This window comes from Mustela lutreola, chromosome 9 (genome assembly GCF_030435805.1).
Source record: "Mustela lutreola isolate mMusLut2 chromosome 9, mMusLut2.pri, whole genome shotgun sequence".
Classification (NCBI taxonomy): Eukaryota; Metazoa; Chordata; class Mammalia; order Carnivora; family Mustelidae; genus Mustela; species Mustela lutreola.
The window spans coordinates 46,178,360-46,197,971 of NC_081298.1; the positions used below are offsets into that span (position 1 = coordinate 46,178,360).

A 19,612-nucleotide genomic window follows, 5' to 3' on the forward strand; every position below is an offset into this window, starting at 1 on the left:
CCCGAATGTTTATAGCAGCAATGTCCACAATAGCCAAACTATGGAAAGAACCTAGATGTCCATCAACAGATGAATGGATCAAGAAGATGTGGTATATATACACAATGGAATACTCTGCAGCCATCAAAAGAAATGAAATCTTGCCATTTGCGACAACATGGATGGAACTAGAGCATATCATGCTTAGCGAAATAAGTCAAGCAGAGAAAGACAACTATCATATGATCTCCCTGATATGAGGAAGTGGTGATGCAACATGGGGGCTTAAGTGGGTAGGAGAAGAATAAATGAAACAAGATGGGATTGGGAGGGAGACAAACCATAAGTGACTCTTAATCTCACAAAACAAACTGAGGGTTGCTGGGGGGGAGGGGGGTTGGGAGAAGGGGAGTGGGTTTATGGACACTGGGGAGGGTATGTGCTTTGGTGAGTGCTGTGAAGTGTGTAAACCTGGCGATTCACAGACCTATACCCCTGGGGATAAAAATATATGTTTATAAAAAAAAAAAGGTTTTCTAGTTTTTCCTTTCATATTTAGGATTATAATCCGACTAGAGTTTTGTTTTGTTTTAGTTTTGGGTAGATTATCCAATTGCATGTTTTTCATATAAAGAATTACTCTAAAATAATTATTTTTAAAGATTTACTTATTTATTTTAGAGAGTAAGAAGGGGGGGCAGAGGGAGAGAGAGAATCTCCACCCGACTTCCTGTTGAACACAAAGCCTGATGCAGGGTTCGGTCTCACAACCCTGAAATCATGACCTGAGCCAAAAATAAGAGTTGGAGGCTTAACTGACTGAGACATCCAGATGCCCTTCTATCATCATTATTTTTAAAAGTATCCTTTCCCCACTTCTCTCCAATGCAAACTCCATCATTTTTCAAGTGTTTATACATGTGCGGGTCCATGCATATGCATTTTCAAAAAAACACAATAGTAAGTTCATAGTTCTCCTAACATGATCCAACTATCAAACATTACTAACCCTTTAAGCAGAAGGGGATGCAAGTTCCTTGGATCATGTTTACTCTTCTAGATACTCCATAACTTAAATACTACTATATAGAATTAACAATACTTAAATACTGTGTTGTATAGTCAGTGCATATTATGTTACATAAAAAGAAGTGAGAATATAAAGATATTATACACACACAAACACTCATAACAAAATGAGGAAATACAACAATTACAGTTCTCATTTCTGGGTAGTTGGTAGTCAGAACTACCCTCTTCCACTATCTGCTCTGTATTTCCTTTGCCTTCGTCAAATACCTCAGTTGGTCTTCGTTCTTTACTTTGTTCTTTACTTGGTTCTTTACTTGGTGGGGTAACTAAAACCTTCACGTCTGAAGAGTCTCAGCCTTTAGCAGTCCTGCCTGAATTGGGTTGTGGTTTTCCATTGACTTTAATTCATAAGGCATGGTGATACTAAGAAATGCTCAAGAGGTCTCCTATATTCTGGGCACACTGTTTTTTACCCTCACCATGGAGTAGCAGCCCCATTTACCCTGGTAGTCATGGTCCATCACAGTAAGTCCCTTCTTTGCCTCAGTTTAAAATGACCTGGTAGCAGTCTTAACTTATGGTTCAATGGAATCATTACCGTGTATCCTGGTGGAAGCATTCCTTGCTTTGAAACTAAGACCTATAGGTCAGCAGGGTAAAAGGTCACAAAAACAGCAGGCAAAATTTTTGCTAGTGGGTCACTGTGGGTAATAGTGAGGATGCCACTCCTATTTCCACCCCTCCATTCCTGGACTACCAAGTCTTGGCTATGGGAGAACTAGCATCATATACTGAATGCTGTTTTAAGGCATATACAGGCTCCTGGAGAACCTTGTCTCAGTCCTGTAAGGTACTGATTGCCACCTGATACTCTAAAAGAGTTTCAGAAAGTCATTCCACTGTTCTATCAAGCCAGCTGCCTCAGGATGGTAGAGAACACAGAAAGCCCAGTGAATTTTATGAGCATAGGCTACTGCTGCACTTCATTGATATGAAGTGAGCTTGCGTCTGAGGCAGAACCATCTATGAACCAGGCCTTAGTTTTCTCTTCTTTTACATTACGCCAGGTCTAGCATTTCTAACTCTCTCACAGTGGGCCATCTTTTTATCCATGTTTTAGCCAACCAACCAAACTGTCAGAGTCCTTTTTAAGCCCCCGAGATGCAACATTCAATACAGAATCCCTGCTCAGTGTGCCCATCTCACTAAATGTGGCCTGATCCAACTTTCTTCTACCTTATTTCATACAGTTAATATCCCTTCCCACACATACTCTCTGGATTTCTGTCTGGATAAATTAGAAAACTCAAGCAGTTCTTCTGGAAGGTAGTGTACCTCATGAGTCACACTTTGCACCTCACTTTTAGTGGCCTGCTGGAACTTGTGTTTAATTATTGGTTGCTATAGCTAGAATGAATTCTTGTGCTCCCCACAAATTCATATGTTGAAATCCTAACCCTAAGATGATGGCATTAGGAGATGGGGCGTTTGGGAGATAGCTACTCATGAATGGGATTAGTGCCCTTATAAAAGAGACCTTAAGGAGATCCTTGCCTCTTCTTCTGTAACGTGACATTACAGTGAGGAGAGGACTGTCCATGAGGAAGCAGGTCCTCACCAGACACTCGACCCCGCTAGTTCCTTGATCTTGGACTTCCCAACCTCCAGAGCTGTGAGAAACCAATTTCTGGTGTTTATAAACCACCCGGTCTATGGCACTTTGTTATGGTGACCCAAACAGACTAAGACATTGCCTAGAAGCAAAGAGGAGTGGTGAGAGTGGGTCCTGAGGAGAATCAGTATTGTCTTTCAGGGCATCTGCCTGAGGGAAAGCCATTACAGTTTCTGCAGGTAATGCAGAGTAAATCCTCTCAGGTGGGAATAGAGATACTATTTCTACAGGCAAAGACAAATCAGAGTTAACGGTCTTAAAGCTCCCAACTCCAAGACACCTGGGTGGCTCAGTTGGTTAGGCTGCTGCTTTCAGCTCAGGTTCATGATCCCAGAGTCCAGGGATCGAGTCTCACCTCAGGCTCCTTCCTCACAGGGAGCCTGCTTCTTTCTCTTCCTCTGCCTACTTGTGTGTGCTCTCTCTCTCTCTGATAAATAAAATCTTAAAAAAAAAAAAAAAAAGCTCCCAACTCCATCGGTTTTCTCACATGTGCCCATCCCACTTTCTAGGATCTCATTCTTTCCCAGTCAGTGCCTTTACCTTAATAGGAGACACCCTGTGAGGCTGGGAATTCAATGTGTGTTGTAGATCAGTCACTCAAACAATGAGGTTCTGAGTTTGGCTCTCAGCAATTTCAGCCCTCCTGTAGGTGATAAAAGTCTCTTTCTGGGCATATATAGACACTATTAGGTCATTTATGTGATGCTTGAGTTGAGAAATTGAATCCCTGAGCTCATCTTTTTCTTCCCCAACTTTGTTCAGTGATGTTAGGAGAAACCAACTCAAGCACATATTTCAGAACACAGCTCATATGCTCCTCCCACCTTTCAGGTTCCCTCTCCTCTCTACCTTTTTTACCCTCATCTTTTCTGCCCCAAATTTCAATTTTTGTACATCTTTCAGGCAAAGCAAATTTAGCACCCAGTGAATTAGTTGTGTACTCCTCAAATGTTGTTACTGGTTTGTTTGTATTGTTTCCTTTGCAAGGGATAGGAACTTAGTCCAAACCAGCTTAGCAAAAGGAGAATTTATTGGTTCATGGAACTAAGGGACAGGTTTAGCAACCAAACTGCAGGAAGAGGAATTTAGCTGTACTCAAAAACCACTGGAACCAGGAACTAAAATCTGCTTCTCTCCTCGCAGATGGGCAACAAATCCCATTCTTATCTTTCAGCTTTCAACCATCTGGGAGGGGTGCCTTCGCTTCCTTACCGTTCAAAGCTCAAAAATGCTGGGCAAGGACTCTCACTGTTCTGACTTACCCAGCTGTCCTTCCCCCCATATGATGTGTGTGTGTTCATATAAGAACACAGCACCTCCCAAGGAAACCAAATAGGTGAGGAGGAGGGGCTGTTTCCAGGAGAAATGAGGGATTTCACCACACATATTAATAATTTCAGCAATCCTTAAGTAAAATATTGGATAACATTTTCGCTAATTTCTGCAACACTTTAAGCAAAACGGCATCAGATCACGGGGAGGGGGGGGCAATAAATATTGCATGCCAGGTAGCAATGAGAAATACTTTCCGAGAGGCCTCTTGAGGTGAGCCTTTAGGATTGAGTGTGATTTGTCAAGCCAGGAGGGGATTCCAGGGAGAGAGAGAGTTCCAAGCTTGAACAAATGGACATAAATACCTCCTCTTCCAGAACTCTCTTTTTATATTCTGCAAAAATGTATTTGATGCCACCATAAAACAAAGGATAAAAGTATCCTTTCAGTGCAAAGTTAGAGGATTAAATGATCTTTAGTTAGACTGAAACACAAGCTGTGTGAATAAACAAGTGACTAAATCCCCAACTTGACTTTCTCATCCGCCCCATAAAGATGGTAATGGTACCTTAAGGCTCAAGTAACGATTAAATGAGATAATCCCGAAGCCAATGCTTTCACACATCGTAAAGGCTCAAAAAACCTGCTAGATCTCAGCAGTTATACTCATAAATGTAGCTGAAAAAAAAATGAATTAAATGCGAAATCCCAGCTAGATACCATTTTTTAAGTATTCAGAGTGAACTCGTTATGCAAACCAAACACCGTGAGGTCAAAATATTTAAAATTACTCCTTTTAATAGTTCAGGTACGCACAGTGTTACAAAACCAGGAGAAACCAGGAAGGAGAGTTGACGAGTGGGTTTAGATGCTCTGATTTTGTCAACTGAGAGGTGAGAAACAGGTGATCAAACCCATAAAGAGCACCCGAGGACCTGCTGAGCGCCCGGATTGCGCGACCCAGGGGAAGCTGCGGCGAAGGCACAGCCTGGGGGCCCACACAACTCAGACGCGCAGGAGCGCGGAATCTACGCCTGGCCCCAGCAACAAAGAGCAACCCAAGATGGGGGCTCCCCCAGCCCTCACCACTCCGCCTGCAAAAGAACCCTGCCCCGCCCCCCGGCCGGTCAACGTCCCTAGCGGCGCGGTCGTGACGCCATTTCCTGTCGCCGGCGCGCACGTGGGAGGAAGTGCCGGTGCCCGCGGCCGCCGCTCTTGCTTGTCTCTCTGGTTACGTTCGTCTGCCGGCCGGGCCGCTTATTCCAGCTGGGCAGCCGCAATGGGAGTCCCGGCTTTCTTTCGCTGGCTCAGCCGCAAGTACCCGTCCATCATTGTCAACTGCGTGGAAGAGAAGGTGAGGAGGCGCCTGACGGCCGCCAGGGGCTCAGACGCGTTTAGGCCGCGGCCCTCGGCGCCCGCCACCTGCCCCCGGGGCACGGTGCTGGGTCCCGCGCCACCCTGTCGGCCCCGCGGACAGGGCGGCCCGACACGCTTTTGGGCACCGGCACCCGGAATCAGGGCCCGGGAAAGCGGGCAGGGCGGGGCAAGAGCCGAAAGGGGTACGAACTCACTTGAGGGCTGTTCCTCCCTTGCCCGCTTTTTCCGGGACCGGGAGGCCCCGCCCACGGCTTTGTTTCTTTCCGGCCCCGTGTGTTTGGTTTTCCGAAGAGTCTTAAAGTCTATTGAGCCGCTCCCGGCGGTTCCACAGAATTAGCTGGTTAGGGCTGCGTAGATGCTGATCCTGGCCTTTAACAACCTTGTAAAGTAATAACTGGCGGCGAGCTTTTCTCTTGTTTACTGTCCGTGCCTGAAAGGCTTCGTAGTGCCAGAGGCCATTCGTTGCTAGATTTGTTAGATTCCACGGCGAAAGCAGCCTTCCAGGACAAGGTAGGACAAGATAGAAGTCTGATAAGTGCCCCTTGTCTAGATGCTCTCCTGTCGGACAGCTTACTTCTTAAAATTTTCGGAATTTCTCGATGCACTCGAACAGTACACTTTTTGTTGTTAGTTTGTTAGTACATTGACTTTTGTCCATTCTTCAGTTTTGTAGTTATTGTTTTCGTGTTACCAGTCCGAGTTCGATTTTATACTCTTAATTATAATTTTTGGGTTGGGAAGGTTGAGGGGGGCACATCATGCCTTCCACCCTTTCGTTTTTGAAGGAAGTACCCAGCTGTGACTGTGAAAACTTACTTTTGTTTACTCCTGGAACCGTGAGATCTTAATTTTTGCTTATTAGCTATCCAAAGGGGGAATCGAAAACCTTGTTTTGATGGTATTCCCAGTATTCTTTTTTTTTTCCTGAAAGGGAAACTGTAACTTAATGCTTGTTTCCTTTGTTTTTTTAAGACTTTTCTCAAACATAATGTACATCTCATTCCATTTTTACTTTAGTGATAACCAGTTCTAACTCTTTTGGTTCTATTTCTGAGTATCATGCTTCTACCTGATTTACTGGTTTTGGATCTAGCTGTGGAATTGCAGCTATGATAGAAGACGGTTTAGTCCCTCTTGCAATCTCCTTCCCCCCTCCAAATAATAGTACATCACTGTCTTCATTTCTTCTAATGGTAAGCTTGATAATTTTACTATGCCTTTTGAAAAATTGTATTTCCTATATAAAGTATCCCTTGACTTTTCACTGTCAAAGCTTAGGTATTAGCTTTTCTACTCTGGCTGCCCTTCTGCAGCGTGTCAGTTATACTTTTCCCTTGTTGGCATCCAAAATTAAATTGTCAGGGCGTTGGCAATACTGATTTATTTCAAAAGCTAAAAAAGTTAGGGGTGCCTGGGTTGCTCAGTCCGTTAGGTATTTGATTTCTACTCAGGTCATGATCTTGCTCCTCAGCCTGGAGTCTGCTTGTCCCTGTGCCCCTCCTTCTGTATCTGTCATTCATTCATTCATTCATTCATAAATACATACATACATACATACTTTGAAAAACAATAAAAGCTGAAAAAAATCAAATAGTATTGTCACTGTGCCGACTCAGGTTATGTGCTACTTTTGTCTTTTCCTTGGTGTTGCTTTTCTCTTTTCCTCTTTACATCATTCCCTATTCAATCTCCCTCTTGTCTCAGATATTCTATCAAGTCCTCTTTCTTCTTGGAGACAGCTTTTTGTGTGGGCCCCCAGGCTGTGCCTTCACCGCAGCTTCCCCTGGGTCGCGTAATCCGGGCGCCCAGCTGGTCCTTGGGTGCTCTTTATGGGTTTGATCACCTGTTTCTCACCTCTCAGTTGACAAAATCAGAGCATCTAAACCCACTCGTCAACTCTCCTTCCTGGTTTCTCCTGGTTTTGTAACACTGTACGTACCTGAACTAATAAAAGGAGTAATTTTAAATATTTTGACATCACGGTGTTTGGTTTGCATAACGAGTTCACTCTACTTAAAAAATGGTATCTAGCTGGGACTTAGCATTTAATTCATTTTTTTTTTCAGCTACATTTATGAGTATAACTGCTGAGATCTAGCAGGTTTTACTTAAGTAGCGTTTAACATGTATTGAGTGTTGTTCTGGCACTTTACAGATTAATTTATTAAATCTTCATACTCATATGATTATTACTCATTATTATTACTATTACAGATGAGAAAACTAAAGGACGGAGGGGTTAAGTAATATACTTAAGGTCACTCAGTTAATGTCAGAGCCAGTGTCAACCAGGAAGAACATGCTCTTAATTTATGTGTTCTTCTGCTTTCACTCTTTTGTAATTGATTTATTTTTATTTCTGAATTTTTTAAAGATCTTTGTATCCTTGGTAGTATAAGCTTTCATGATTATGTACTTAGGTATAGGGTTTTTTAAAATTTAAATTCATTTGGATCAGAACTTGGCTGACTCTCTGAGTCTGGAAACTTGTGTTCTTCAGTTCTAGAGAATGTTCTTTGATTTTTTTTTTTTTTCCCCTGACTTTTTTCCTCTGCCCTCTGAATTCTGGATACTGGGTCTCTGATTTCTTTTTTTTTCTTAACCTATAATGTATTATTTGCTTCAGGGGTACAGGTCTGTGATTCATCCGTCTTATAAAATTCATAGCACTCACCATAATCACATGTGTACAGATATCTACACACACACACCCCACATCTTCTTTATCTATTCATCTGTTGATGGACATCTAGGCTCTTTCCATAGTTTGGCTATTGTGGACATTGCTGCTATAAACCTTGGGGTACACGTGCCCCTTTGAATCACTACATTTGTATCTTTAGGGTAAATACCTAGTAGTGCGATTGCTGGGTCATGGGGTAGCTCTATCTTTGACTTTTTGAGGAACCCCCATACTGTTTTCCAGAGTGGCTGCACCAGCTTGCATTCCCTCCAACAGTGTAGGAGGATTCCCCTTTCTCTGAATCCTCGCCAACACTTGTCATTTCCTGACTGGTTAATTTTTGCCATTCTGACTGATGTGAGGTATCTCACTGTGGTTTTGATTTGTATTTCCCTGATGCCGAGTTATGTGGAGCACTTTTTCATGTGTCTGTTGGCTATCTGGATGTCTTCTCTGCAGAAATGTCTGTTTATGTCTTCTGCCCATTTCTTGATTGGATTCTTTGTTCTTTGGGTGTTGGGTTTGATAAGTTCTTTACAGATTTTGGATACTGGATACTGGACCTCTGACTGATTTATTTTTCTTTCTTTCTGTTCTCCCCTTCCCCCCTCCTCTTTTGTAGCTTTATTGAGATATAATTGACCTACAGCAAACTGTACATATTTCATATGTACAATTTAATAGATATTGACATATGTGTGCATCCATGCAACCCTCACCACAATCGAGATAATAAACATCACTCTAAAATATTCCATCTGCCTCTTTATTATTTCTCCTTAAAGTCCCTCCCTGTTGACCATCTTTAATCAACCACTGGTGTATTTCTGAATCTGTAGATAAGTTTTCATTTTTTACAGTTGAATATAAATGAAATTATATTGTAGGCACTCTTTTTTTTTTTTTTTTTTGAGCTGGCTCAGTTACTTTCATTCAGAATACTTATTTTGAAGTTCATTCATGTTATGTGTATCAGAAGTTTGTTTCTTTTTATTTTTTATAGTATTCTGTGTTGTGCATATATCACATTTTGTTTATTCATTCATCTGATTGAGGAGCATTTGGATTGCTTTGGGCCATCATAAAAAAAAAAATGATTAACAGCTAATGAACAGTGGTGTCCAAACCTTTGTGTGAATGTATGCTTTCATTTCTTTAGAGAAATTACCTAGGAGTGAAATGATTGAATTGTATGGTAGATGTGTGATTATTTCAAAAGGAAAAATTGCCAGACTGTTTTCCCAAGTGATTGTACAATTTTGTATTGCCACTAGTAGTTTATGAGAGTTCTAGTTGTTCTGTTTCTTTGCCAACACCTGGTATGGTTAGTTCAGTTTTAGTCCTTTTTTTTTTTTTTTTTTAAAGTCTTAGTCCTTCTTATGTAGTTTTATCTCTTGGTTTTAGTTTATATTTCCCTAATGATAAATGATGTGGAGCATCTTTTTGGGTGCTTATTTGCCTTCCATATATCTTCTTGAGTGAGATGTCTATTCAGATCTTTTGTTCCTCCCCCTTTTTTTTAAGAGAGGGAGAAGGGGGGCAGGGGCAGAAGGAGAGGGAGAGAAAGAATCCTAAGCAGGCTTCAGGCCCAATGCAGCTTGATCTCACAACCGTGAGATATGAAACATGAACCAAAATCAAGAGTCAGCTGCTTAACTGATTGAGCCAATCAGGTGCCCCACGTTGATTTTTTTTTTAATTGTCAAACCCACTTTGCATTCCTTGGATAAATCCTGATCACGGTGTATTATTTTTATGAATCGTTAGATTCAGTTTACCAAAGTTTTCTTGAGAATTTTTACCTTTATGTTCAAAAAGAATATTTGTGTTCTGGTATTCTTAGGTCTTTGTCCATTTTTAGTATCAGAGTAATCTTGATGTCAGATTGAGTTGCGATGTATGCTCTCTTTAGTTTTCTGAGAAAAGTTTTTGCAGAGTTGGTATTATTTCTTCCTTATGTATTTGGTAGAATTCACCAGTGAAGCCATTTAAACCTGAAGTTTTTTGGGAAGGATTCTTTTAGCTACAAATACAGTTTCTTTAAGTGAACATAAAGCTGTTCAGATTATCTTTTTTTTTTAAATGAGTTTGTATGTTTCATCAATTCTGTCCATTTCATCTATGTAGTCAAATTTGTTGACATAAAGTTGTTCATAGGATTCCTTATTGTCTTTTTGCTCCCAGTGGAAAAGGTAGTGATGTTATCTTTCTCATTCCTATACTAATTTTTTTTTTGTTTCATTATCTGTATTGCTAGAGTGATCTCAAAGGACTAGCTTTTGATTTCATTAATCGTTTTTTCCTGTTGTTTCTTCTGCTTTTTATTGAGTTTTATCCTTATTTTCATTATTTATTTCTTATGCTTACTTTGGGTTTAACTGCTTTTTTTGTCCTCCTTTCTAAAGGAGGCAGTTGAGGTCATTGCTTTGATACATTGTTTCTTCTCATAGGTTTGGAGTGCCTGCTACTACTGTGTTAGTTACATCCCACAAATATTGACATGTTATGTTTTTATCTTTATTCAGTAACAAATACTTTCTAATAGACTTTTTTTACTTCTTTGGCCCATTGTTTATTTACAGCTGTTACTTAATTTTCAAGTATTGGTGGTTTTAGGCATTTTTTGGTTTTTGATTTCTAGCTTTGTTCACTGTCATTGAACATACTTTGCATTATTTGAATCTTTTTAAAGTTTACCTGATTTGATTTATGGCCTAGAATATGTGTGTTGGTAAATGTCATTTTGCCTTAAAAGAGATACAAGTTCTTCTGTTGGGTGGAGTGTTTTTATAAATGTTATCATGCTGGTTTATAGGATATGGAAGACTCGAACAATACTTAGTGATTTTGTTTCTACTATCAATTACTGTTGGGGTGTGGAAATCTGTTACATATAATTATTTGGATACATCTGTTTCTTGTGCATAAATGGGTAGGATTATTTTGTCCTCTTGAAAAATATGCTCTTTATTGTTGCAAAATTAACTTTTTTGGCTCTCCTGGGTGACTCAGCGTGGAGTCTGCTTGCTATTCCCTACCTCTCCTTTTGCCCCTCCCCCATTCATGGTTTCTTTCAATTAAATAAATAAAATCTTTTAAAAAATTATCTTTTTTATCCCTGGCATCCCTGCCCCTTTGGTATGAAATTTGTTTTGCTCAGTATTGAGATAGCCAGGTCTTCTGATAGGTGTATTTCTTTTTCTGTCTTTATATTTAAAGTGTTTGTTTTTATAGGCAACATGCAGTTGGTTTTTTTTTTTCAAAGATTTTATTTATTTGACAGAGATCACAAGTAGGCAGAGAGAGAGGAAGGGAAGCAGGCTCCCTGCTGAGCAGAGAACCCCAATACGGGGCTCAATCCCAGGACCCTGGGATCATGACCTGAGCCGAAGGCAGAGGCTTTAACCCACTGAGCCACCCAGGTGTCGCTGGTTGTTTTTTTTTTTTTTTTTTATGCTGTTTGATGATCTCTTCCCTTTTTTATTGTGGCAAATACACGTAACATAAATTTTGCCATTTTAAGCTTTTTAAAGTGTAGAATGCAGTGGCATTAAGTACATCCACAATATTGTGAAACTATTACCATTATTTATTTCGTCATCATCCCAAACGAACTCTACCCATTAAACAATAATTCTCTGTGCTTCCTCAGCCCCTACTTTCTGCCTTGTGAATTTGTCTGTTTTAGGTACCTAATGAAAGTAGAATCATATAATATTTGTCATTTTGGGTCTGGATTTTCACTTAGCATAATGTTTTCAAGACTTACGCATGTTTGCATGTACCAGAAATTCATTCCTTTTTAAGGCTAATAATATCCCATTGTATGTTTAGATCACATTTTGTTTGGACATTTGGGTTATTTTTACCTTTTGACTACTGTGGATAATGGTGCTATCAACATTGGTGTATAATTATCTGTATTCATGTCAATGCTTAGGGTATATAACTATGAGTGGAATTGCTGGATCTTGTGGTAATTCTGTTTACCTTTCTGAGGAACTGTCAAACTGTTTTCCTAGTCTGCATTGTAAGCAGGGTATTAAGGATTTTTACATTTCACGTGAGTATTGGTATGGTTAGATTTAAATTTGTCAGCTGTTTTCTGTCATACCCAGTTTTTGTTTTCATTTTCCAATTCTTTTGGATTGAGTGTATTTTTTCATTTCATTTTATCTCTTCCTTTGGTTTAACTATTTATTCATTCAACCATCAGTTTTTCACTTTGTGTCCTTGGCTTATATAGGGCTCCATTAGCTTTACAATCTTAAGAAAAATGCCTTTGGGCACCTGGGTGGTTCAGTCAGTTAAGCATCTTTCTGCCTTTGACTCAGGTCATGATCCCAGGGTCCTAGGATTGAGCCCCATATCTGGTTCTCTATTTAGTGGGGAGCCTGCTTCTCCCTTTCCTTCTGCCTGCTGCTCCACCTGCTTGTCCTCTCCGTCCCCCCCCACCCCGGGTCATTAAGTAAATAAAAACCTTAAAAAAAAAAAGAAAAGAAAAGAAAAGAAAGAAAGAAAAATTCTTTAAACTCTCCTAAACTCTAAAGAACTAGTGATTTCTGCATTATACTCCGCGGCTCCCTCCGGTCTCTATTTTCTGGTTATTTCTGTGAGAGCTGTTGCCTTGTTTGACTTCAGCTGGTAGTGTGCATGTTGGTGAACTCAAATTTTTCACTGCTCTGCTCATGTTTGTGAATGACTAAGAGTGCTGCAAATACTGATTTAGGGGTTACCAAAAGATTTTTAGTAAGTAGGTGAATTAGCAAATATGGAATTCATGAATAATGAAGATCAGTGGTATATATGCCACACAGGTAGTTGTGTGAATTAAATCAATTAATACAAGTTAAGTTGTTTCAAACATTGCTTTGTATAGACACTTGGTATTTCAGAATCTTACTGCTAAATTAAGTTTCAAGAGTTCTATGTCCAAGTAAAATTGGGGATATATTTGTGTCTAACTTTTGGTAATATTGTGTAGTGTAAGATAGTACTCTACCCTTCCTTTTTTTTTTTTTTTTTTCCTCTTCCATTTGATTGAGTACTTTTTTATGACTGGCTCTAGTTTAAGGGCAGGAGGGACAATAATGAACAGGATGGCTGTTGGTCCCTGATTCTGCATGCAGTTTTGATCAGTATAATACTTTTGGGGGAGATGGCTACTACATTTTTAGGTAGCTTAATTCACCCACTTGAAGTTTATAATTAAAGGGTTTCTTGTATATTCATGGATGTGAGTAACCATCGCCACAGTCAGTTTCGGGACATTTTCATCACCTCAGAAAGAAACCTATACCCTGTGGCTATCAACCCACTATCCCCTGCCCCTGCTACTCCTATCCATAGGCAACCACTAGTTTACTTTCTGTCTCTCTGTAGAGTCTCTATTGTGACTTCCATGTAAATGGAATCATGTAGTCTATGTTTTTTTACCTGGCTGGCTTCCTTCACTTAACATTATGTTTTTAAAGTACATCCATGTTATAGCATGTATCAGTACTTCATTCTTTTTTATGGCTAAATAATGCTTCATTGTGTGGTGTGGATATACCACATTTTGTTTTTCCATTTGTGTGTTAATGGACTTTTGGGTTGTTTCCACCTTCTGACTGGTATAAGTAATGGTATTACATTCACATACAGGTTTCTGTGTGGACATGTTTTCATTTACTGGGTATATACCTAGAAGTGGAAACTCTGATATAGGATAACTCTGTGTTTGATTATTTGAAGAACTACCAGACTGTTTTCCAAAATGGCTGCAACATTTTAATTCCCACCAGCAGTGTTTCAGGGTTTTAATTTATCCACATTTCACTAATACCTGTTATCTGACTTTATTTTTGCCATCCTAATGGGTATGAAGTTGATATCTCACTGTAGTTTTAATTTATATTTACCTTAGGACTAAATTATACTGAGCATCTTTTTTCATGAGCTTATTGGCCCTTTGTGGATCTTTCTTGGAGAAATGTCTATTCATATTTTTTGCCTGTTTTTCAAATTGTGTCATCCTTTGATTGAGTTGGAAGAGTTTTAAAAATGTACATATTCTGAATACAAGCCTCTTAAAAGATATATGACTTGCAAATTTTTTTTTCCTGTTTTATGTTGTCTTTCCACTTTCTTGACAGTGTCCTTTGAAGCATGAAGTTCTTACTTTTGATGATGAAATCTAAATTACTTTTTGTTTGCTTGGACTTTTTGTTTGTCACATCAAAGAATCCATTGCCAAATCCAAAGTCATGAAGATTTATGCCTGTATTTTCCCCTGAGAGCTTTATACTTCCAACTCTTAAATGTGCATGTATGATCCATTCTGAGTAAACTTTTGCATATGGTATGAGGTTAAGGTCCAACTTCATTCTTTGGTGTGTGGCTATTCAGTTGTTACAACACCATTTGTTGAAAAGTGTTCTTTGCTAATTGAATGGTCTTGACACCTTGTTAAAAATCAGTTGACTATAGAGGTATGAGTTTATTTCTTGTGTTTAATTTCTGTTCTTTTGATTTATATGTTTATCCTTGTACCACTACTATAGTGTCTTGATTACCATTGCTTTGTAGTGAATTTTGAAATCTGGAAGTCTAAGTCCTTTATTTTATTCTTTTTTGAGGATTACTTTGTATATTCGACTTCCTTGCAATTGCATATGAATTTTATAATCCACTTCATAGTATAGATTTTACATTTCTTTGATTAACTTTAGTTTTAGGATACTACTATGATTGGAATTGTTTTATTTTTTCAATTGTTCATGGCAAGTGTATAGAAATTAAATTTTTTTTATATTGATCTTGTATCTTGCAATCTTGCTGAACTCATATATCCTAATAGTTTTTGGTAGTTAATTTAGGATTTTCTATATACAGGATCACATCATGCAAAGTTCTACTTCCTCCTTTACAATATAGATGCTTTTTATTTCTTTTTCTTACTTAATTGCCCTGGGTAGAACCTCCATGACAATTCTAACCTTAAAGGGAGACCACCTACTTCGTCACCATTGAGTATGATATTAACTTTTTTTTTTTGTAGATGCCCTTTATGTAAGGAACTTATCTTCCATTCCTAATTTATTGAGTGGTTGTTTGGTTTCTGTTTTTACCATGAAAGGGTGTTAGATATCCTCAGATGCTTTTTCTACATCTATTGAGATGGTCGTGTAATTCTTGTCTTTCATTCTATTCATGTGCTACATTTTATTAATTGATTTTTTGATGTTAAGCCTTGCATTGCTAGGATAAATCCTACTTGGTAGTGCTATATAATTCTTTTCATGTATTGTCAGATTCAGTTTGCTAGTATTTTGTTGAGGGCTTTTATATCCCTGTTCATTAGAGAGTCTGTGGTTTTGTTTTCCTGTGACATCTTTGTGTAGTTTTGGTTATCAGGATAATACTGGCCTTGTAAAATGTGTTGGAAAATGTTTCTTCCTTTTCTTGTTTTTGGAAGAATTTGTGAAGAATTGGTATTTTTTTTTTTTTTTAAAGATTTTATGTATTTATTTGAGAGAGAGAGAACATGAGTGGAGAAAGGTCAGCAGGAGAAGCAGACTCCCTGCCAAGAGCTCAGAGCCTTATGTGAGACTAGATCCGGGGACTCCAGGATCGTGACCTGAGCTGAAGGCAGTCGCTTAACCAACTGAGCCACACAGGAGCCCAAGAATTTTTATTCTTCTTTGGGTGTTTGGTAGAATTGAGTGGAGAAACCATTTAGGCTCAGGCTTTACTTTTTTTTTTTTTTTAAGATTTTATTTGTGAGAGTGAGCGAATGGGTACACACAAGCAAGGGGAGTGGCAGGCAGAAGAAGAGGAAGCAGACTCCCTGTTGAGCAGGGAGCCCAATGTAGGACTCAGTCCCAGAACCCTGGGATCATGACCTGACCTGAAGGTAGATGATTAACTGACTGGATCACCCAGGAATCCCTAAGCTTGGGCTTTTCTTTGTGGGTAGTTTTGTTTTCTAATTTTTTTTAATTGGTTTTGCCTCATATAGGTTTATTCAGATTATTTCTTTTGTCATTTTTATAGTTTGTCTTTTTATTAATTGTATGCTTCATCTAAGCTATCTAATTTTTTGGTGTACTATTCATGACCTTTTTAGTTTGTTTCTATAAAGGTGGTGTAACATCCTGTCTTCTATTACTGATTCTGATAATTTGAATCTTCTCTTTTTCTAGGTCAGACTGATTAAATGTTTGTTGATCTTTTGAAAGAACAAGTTCTGGTTCAAAGGTTTTTTTTCTTTTAATCTTTTCATTTTCAATTTTGTTATTTTTCCTTTAATATCATTTCTTTTGTTGGCTTTGGGTTTAATTTGCTATCATTTTTCTAGTGTCTTAAAGTACATATATTTTCTAGTATTTTTAAAAAGATTTTATTTATTTTATAGAGACACAGGGAACACAAGCAGGGGGAGTGGGAGAGGGAGATTAGGCTTCCTGCTGAGAAGAGCCTGATGAGGGGCTCAATCCTAGAACCCTGGGATCATGACCTGAGCCAAAGGCAGATGCTTAACGACTAAGCCACCCAGATACCCCTATTTTGTAGTGTCTTAAGGTACATAACCTATAAGGTTAGGTTGTGGATTTGAAGTCTTTCTTAATATAGACATTTACAGTTGTAGATTTTCCTCTGAACACTGCTTCGATTCTATACCATAAGTTTTGGTATGTTTTATCTTCATTTTCATCTATCTCAAGGTATTTTCTGATTTCTCTATTGATTTTCTCATTTCATTGGTTATTTATTCATGAGTGTGTTGTTTAATTTCCACATATTTATGAATTTCCCAGATTTCCTCCTGTTATTTCTAATTTCATTTCATTGTGGCTGGAGAACATATTTTAAATTATTTTTATGCTTCTAAATTTTTTGAGATTTGTTCTATGGCCCAGCGTTTGGTCCACTGGAAAATGTTCCATATGCAGTTGAGAATGTATGTTCTGTTGTTGGATGGGGTATTCTATAGAAGTCTGTCAGATCTGGTTTGTTAATAGTGTTGTTCATGAGAGGAGGAGTAAGATGGCATAGGAATAGACCTAAATATCATCGGGTCCCAGAAGTTCAGTTAGATAGTTATGAAACCATTTTGAACACCTACAAACTCAACAGAAGACTGAAGAGAAGAAGAGCAGCGATTCTAGGAATAGAAAAGCGACCACTTTCTGGAAGGTAGGACATGCGGAGAAGTGAATCCCAGGCGATATATGGGAAGACACATTGCAGGGGGAGGGGTTGGCTTCCAGCAAGCGGTAGAGCAGCGGAGCACAAAATTGGAACTTTTAAAGAAGTCTGCTCCCCTGAGAGACGTCACTCTAGAGGCTAAGTGGGAGATGGAGCCCTCGCTGAGACAGTGTGGTCTCAGGACCTGTGGGGTCACAAAAAGACCAGGGGTGCCTGAATGTGGAAGAGCTCCCAGGTATTGGAGTGGGGAAGCTGGCTGCAGAGACAGAGACAAGGAGTGGGCTCTCAGCTCAGGATTACCTTAAATCATGACCCAAGGCACAGTCTGGCCGTTTCTCTTCGAGCAAGGACCACACGTGTGGTAGATTGGGGGAGACCTCTTCCTTCCTTCTCTGGGAGAAGTGGCACAGGAGTGCGCTGCAGGAATCTGCTGGGTTTGGAGACTCTAAACACGGCCCTGTGCCAGAAATAAAAACAATAGGTCACAGGCTAGGTGAGCACAGAGTGCGGCTGGAGACTGGGGACATGGGAGTGATTGACTGCTTTTTCTCTGAGGAGTGGGGCCCCAAGCTCTCACCTCCTACAGGGCTGGAGATTGGGATGCTGCCATCTTCATTCCCGTCCTCCAAAGCTGTACAGAAAGCATTCAGGGAATAAAAACCACAAAGGACAAAATTGAGCAGATTACTTACTTAGCCTGGCCCTTAACAAGGGTGGTGCAGTTCCTCCTCTGGCAAAGACATTTGAGAATCAATGCAGCAGGCCCCTCCACCAGAATGTCAACAAGAACATCCAGCCAAGACCAAGTTCACCAATCAATGAGAACTGCAAAACTTCAGAGCTACAGGAATACAGCACATAGAATTAATTCATGGCTTTTCCCCCATGATTCTTTAGTCTTTCAAAGTTAAATTTTTAAAATTTTATTCTTTTCTTATTCTATTTTTTAAAATTTTACCTCTTTCGGGGCGCCTGGGTGGCTCAGTGGTTTAAGCCGCTGCCTTCGGCTCAGGTCATGATCTCAGGGTCCTGGGATCCGAGTCCCGTATTGGGCTCTCTGCTCAGTGGGGAGCCTGCTTCCCTTCCTTTCTCTCTCTGCCTGCCTCTCTGCCTACTTGTGATATCTCTCTCTCTCTCTCTCTCTCTGTCAAATAAATAAATAAATAAATCTTTTAAAAAAATTTACCTCTTTCCTGTTTTAACATTTTTAACTATTCTATATTATCAATACCTTTTTAAAAATCTTTTTGAATGGTCATTGTTATAATTCTATTCTATCCCTTCATTGTATTTAGCCTTATTTTTTGTATACATAGAGGTTTTTCTTTCTTTAAAATTTTGGAATACAGTTTCTTCTAACAGATCAAAATATACCCTAAATCTAGCACATGGCTTTGTTCTAGTCTCCAGCCTGATCACATTCTTTCCTCTTTTCCTCTTCTTTTTTCAACTTTTTTTTCTTACTATTTTCTTGTTTAGAATCTTTTTATGTTTTCATCTTTACAATCATATTTCATCCCTTAATTGTGCTTACTGTTACTTTTGTGTATATGTAAGTTTTTCTTTCTTTAAAATTTTGGGAGTATTTTCTTCTAACAGACCAAAACACACCCAAAAATTCTTCCCCCACTCCCTGGTTTTGGGTCTTTTCCAATTTGGCTAGTGTATATTTTTTGGTGTCATTGCTACCCTTTTAGTATTTTGTTCTCTCAGCCATCTGTTCTTACCTGGATAAAATGACAAGGCAGAAAAATTTACCTCAAAAAAAAAAAAAAGAACGAGGCATTACCGACAGCTGGGAACCTAATCAATACAGACATTAGTAAGATGTCAGATCTAGAGTTCAGAATGTTGATTATGAAGGTGCTAGCTGGGCTCAAAAAAAGCATAGAAGAGAATCCCTTTCTGGAGAAATAAAAGAACTAAAATCTAATCAAGATGAAATTTAAAAAGCTATTAATGAGGTGCAATCAAAATGGAGGCTTTTATTGCTAGGATAAATGTGGCAGAAGAGAGAATTAGTAATATAGAAGACCAAGTGATGGAGAATAAAGAAGCCGAGAAAGATAAACTGCTGGACCACGAGGGGAGAATTCGAGAGATAAGTGATACCATAAGACAAACAATATTAGGATAATTGGGATCCCAGAAGAAGAAGAAAGAGAGGGGGCAGAAGGTATATTGGAGCAAATTATAGCAGAGAATTTCCCTAGTTAGGCGAAGAGAGCAAGTATCAAAATCCAGGAGGCACAGTGAACCCCCCTCAAAATTAATAAAAATAGGTTCACACCCCATCATCTGATAGTAAGTCTCAGCGATAAAGAGAAAATCCTGAAAGCAGCTTGGGATAAGAAATTTTGTAACATGCAATGGTAGAAATAGTAGATTAGCCGCAGACCTGTCCA

The 19,612-nt window shown here is 39.1% G+C and overlaps 1 protein-coding gene and 1 long non-coding RNA gene across 3 annotated transcripts in view; one reads left to right on the forward strand and one right to left on the reverse strand.

Annotated features, from left to right (window-relative positions):
* Positions 1-4,735: 4,735 nt before the first annotated feature.
* On the reverse strand, positions 4,736-5,601 carry LOC131808200 (uncharacterized). The gene is made up of 2 exons (XR_009344722.1): positions 5,527-5,601; positions 4,736-5,293 (listed from the first exon to the last, which is right to left on the reverse strand). It is a non-coding gene; the product is annotated as an uncharacterized LOC131808200 (long non-coding RNA).
* The window catches only part of XRN2 (5'-3' exoribonuclease 2), a 90,935-nt gene continuing 76,498 nt past the window's right edge, over positions 5,176-19,612 (forward strand). For both annotated transcript variants that reach the window (XM_059134193.1, XM_059134194.1), the window contains exon 1: positions 5,176-5,309. In XM_059134193.1, the coding sequence (XP_058990176.1) occupies positions 5,235-5,309 (75 nt within the window). In that variant the 5' untranslated portion in view covers positions 5,176-5,234. The remainder of the gene's footprint in view (positions 5,310-19,612) is intronic.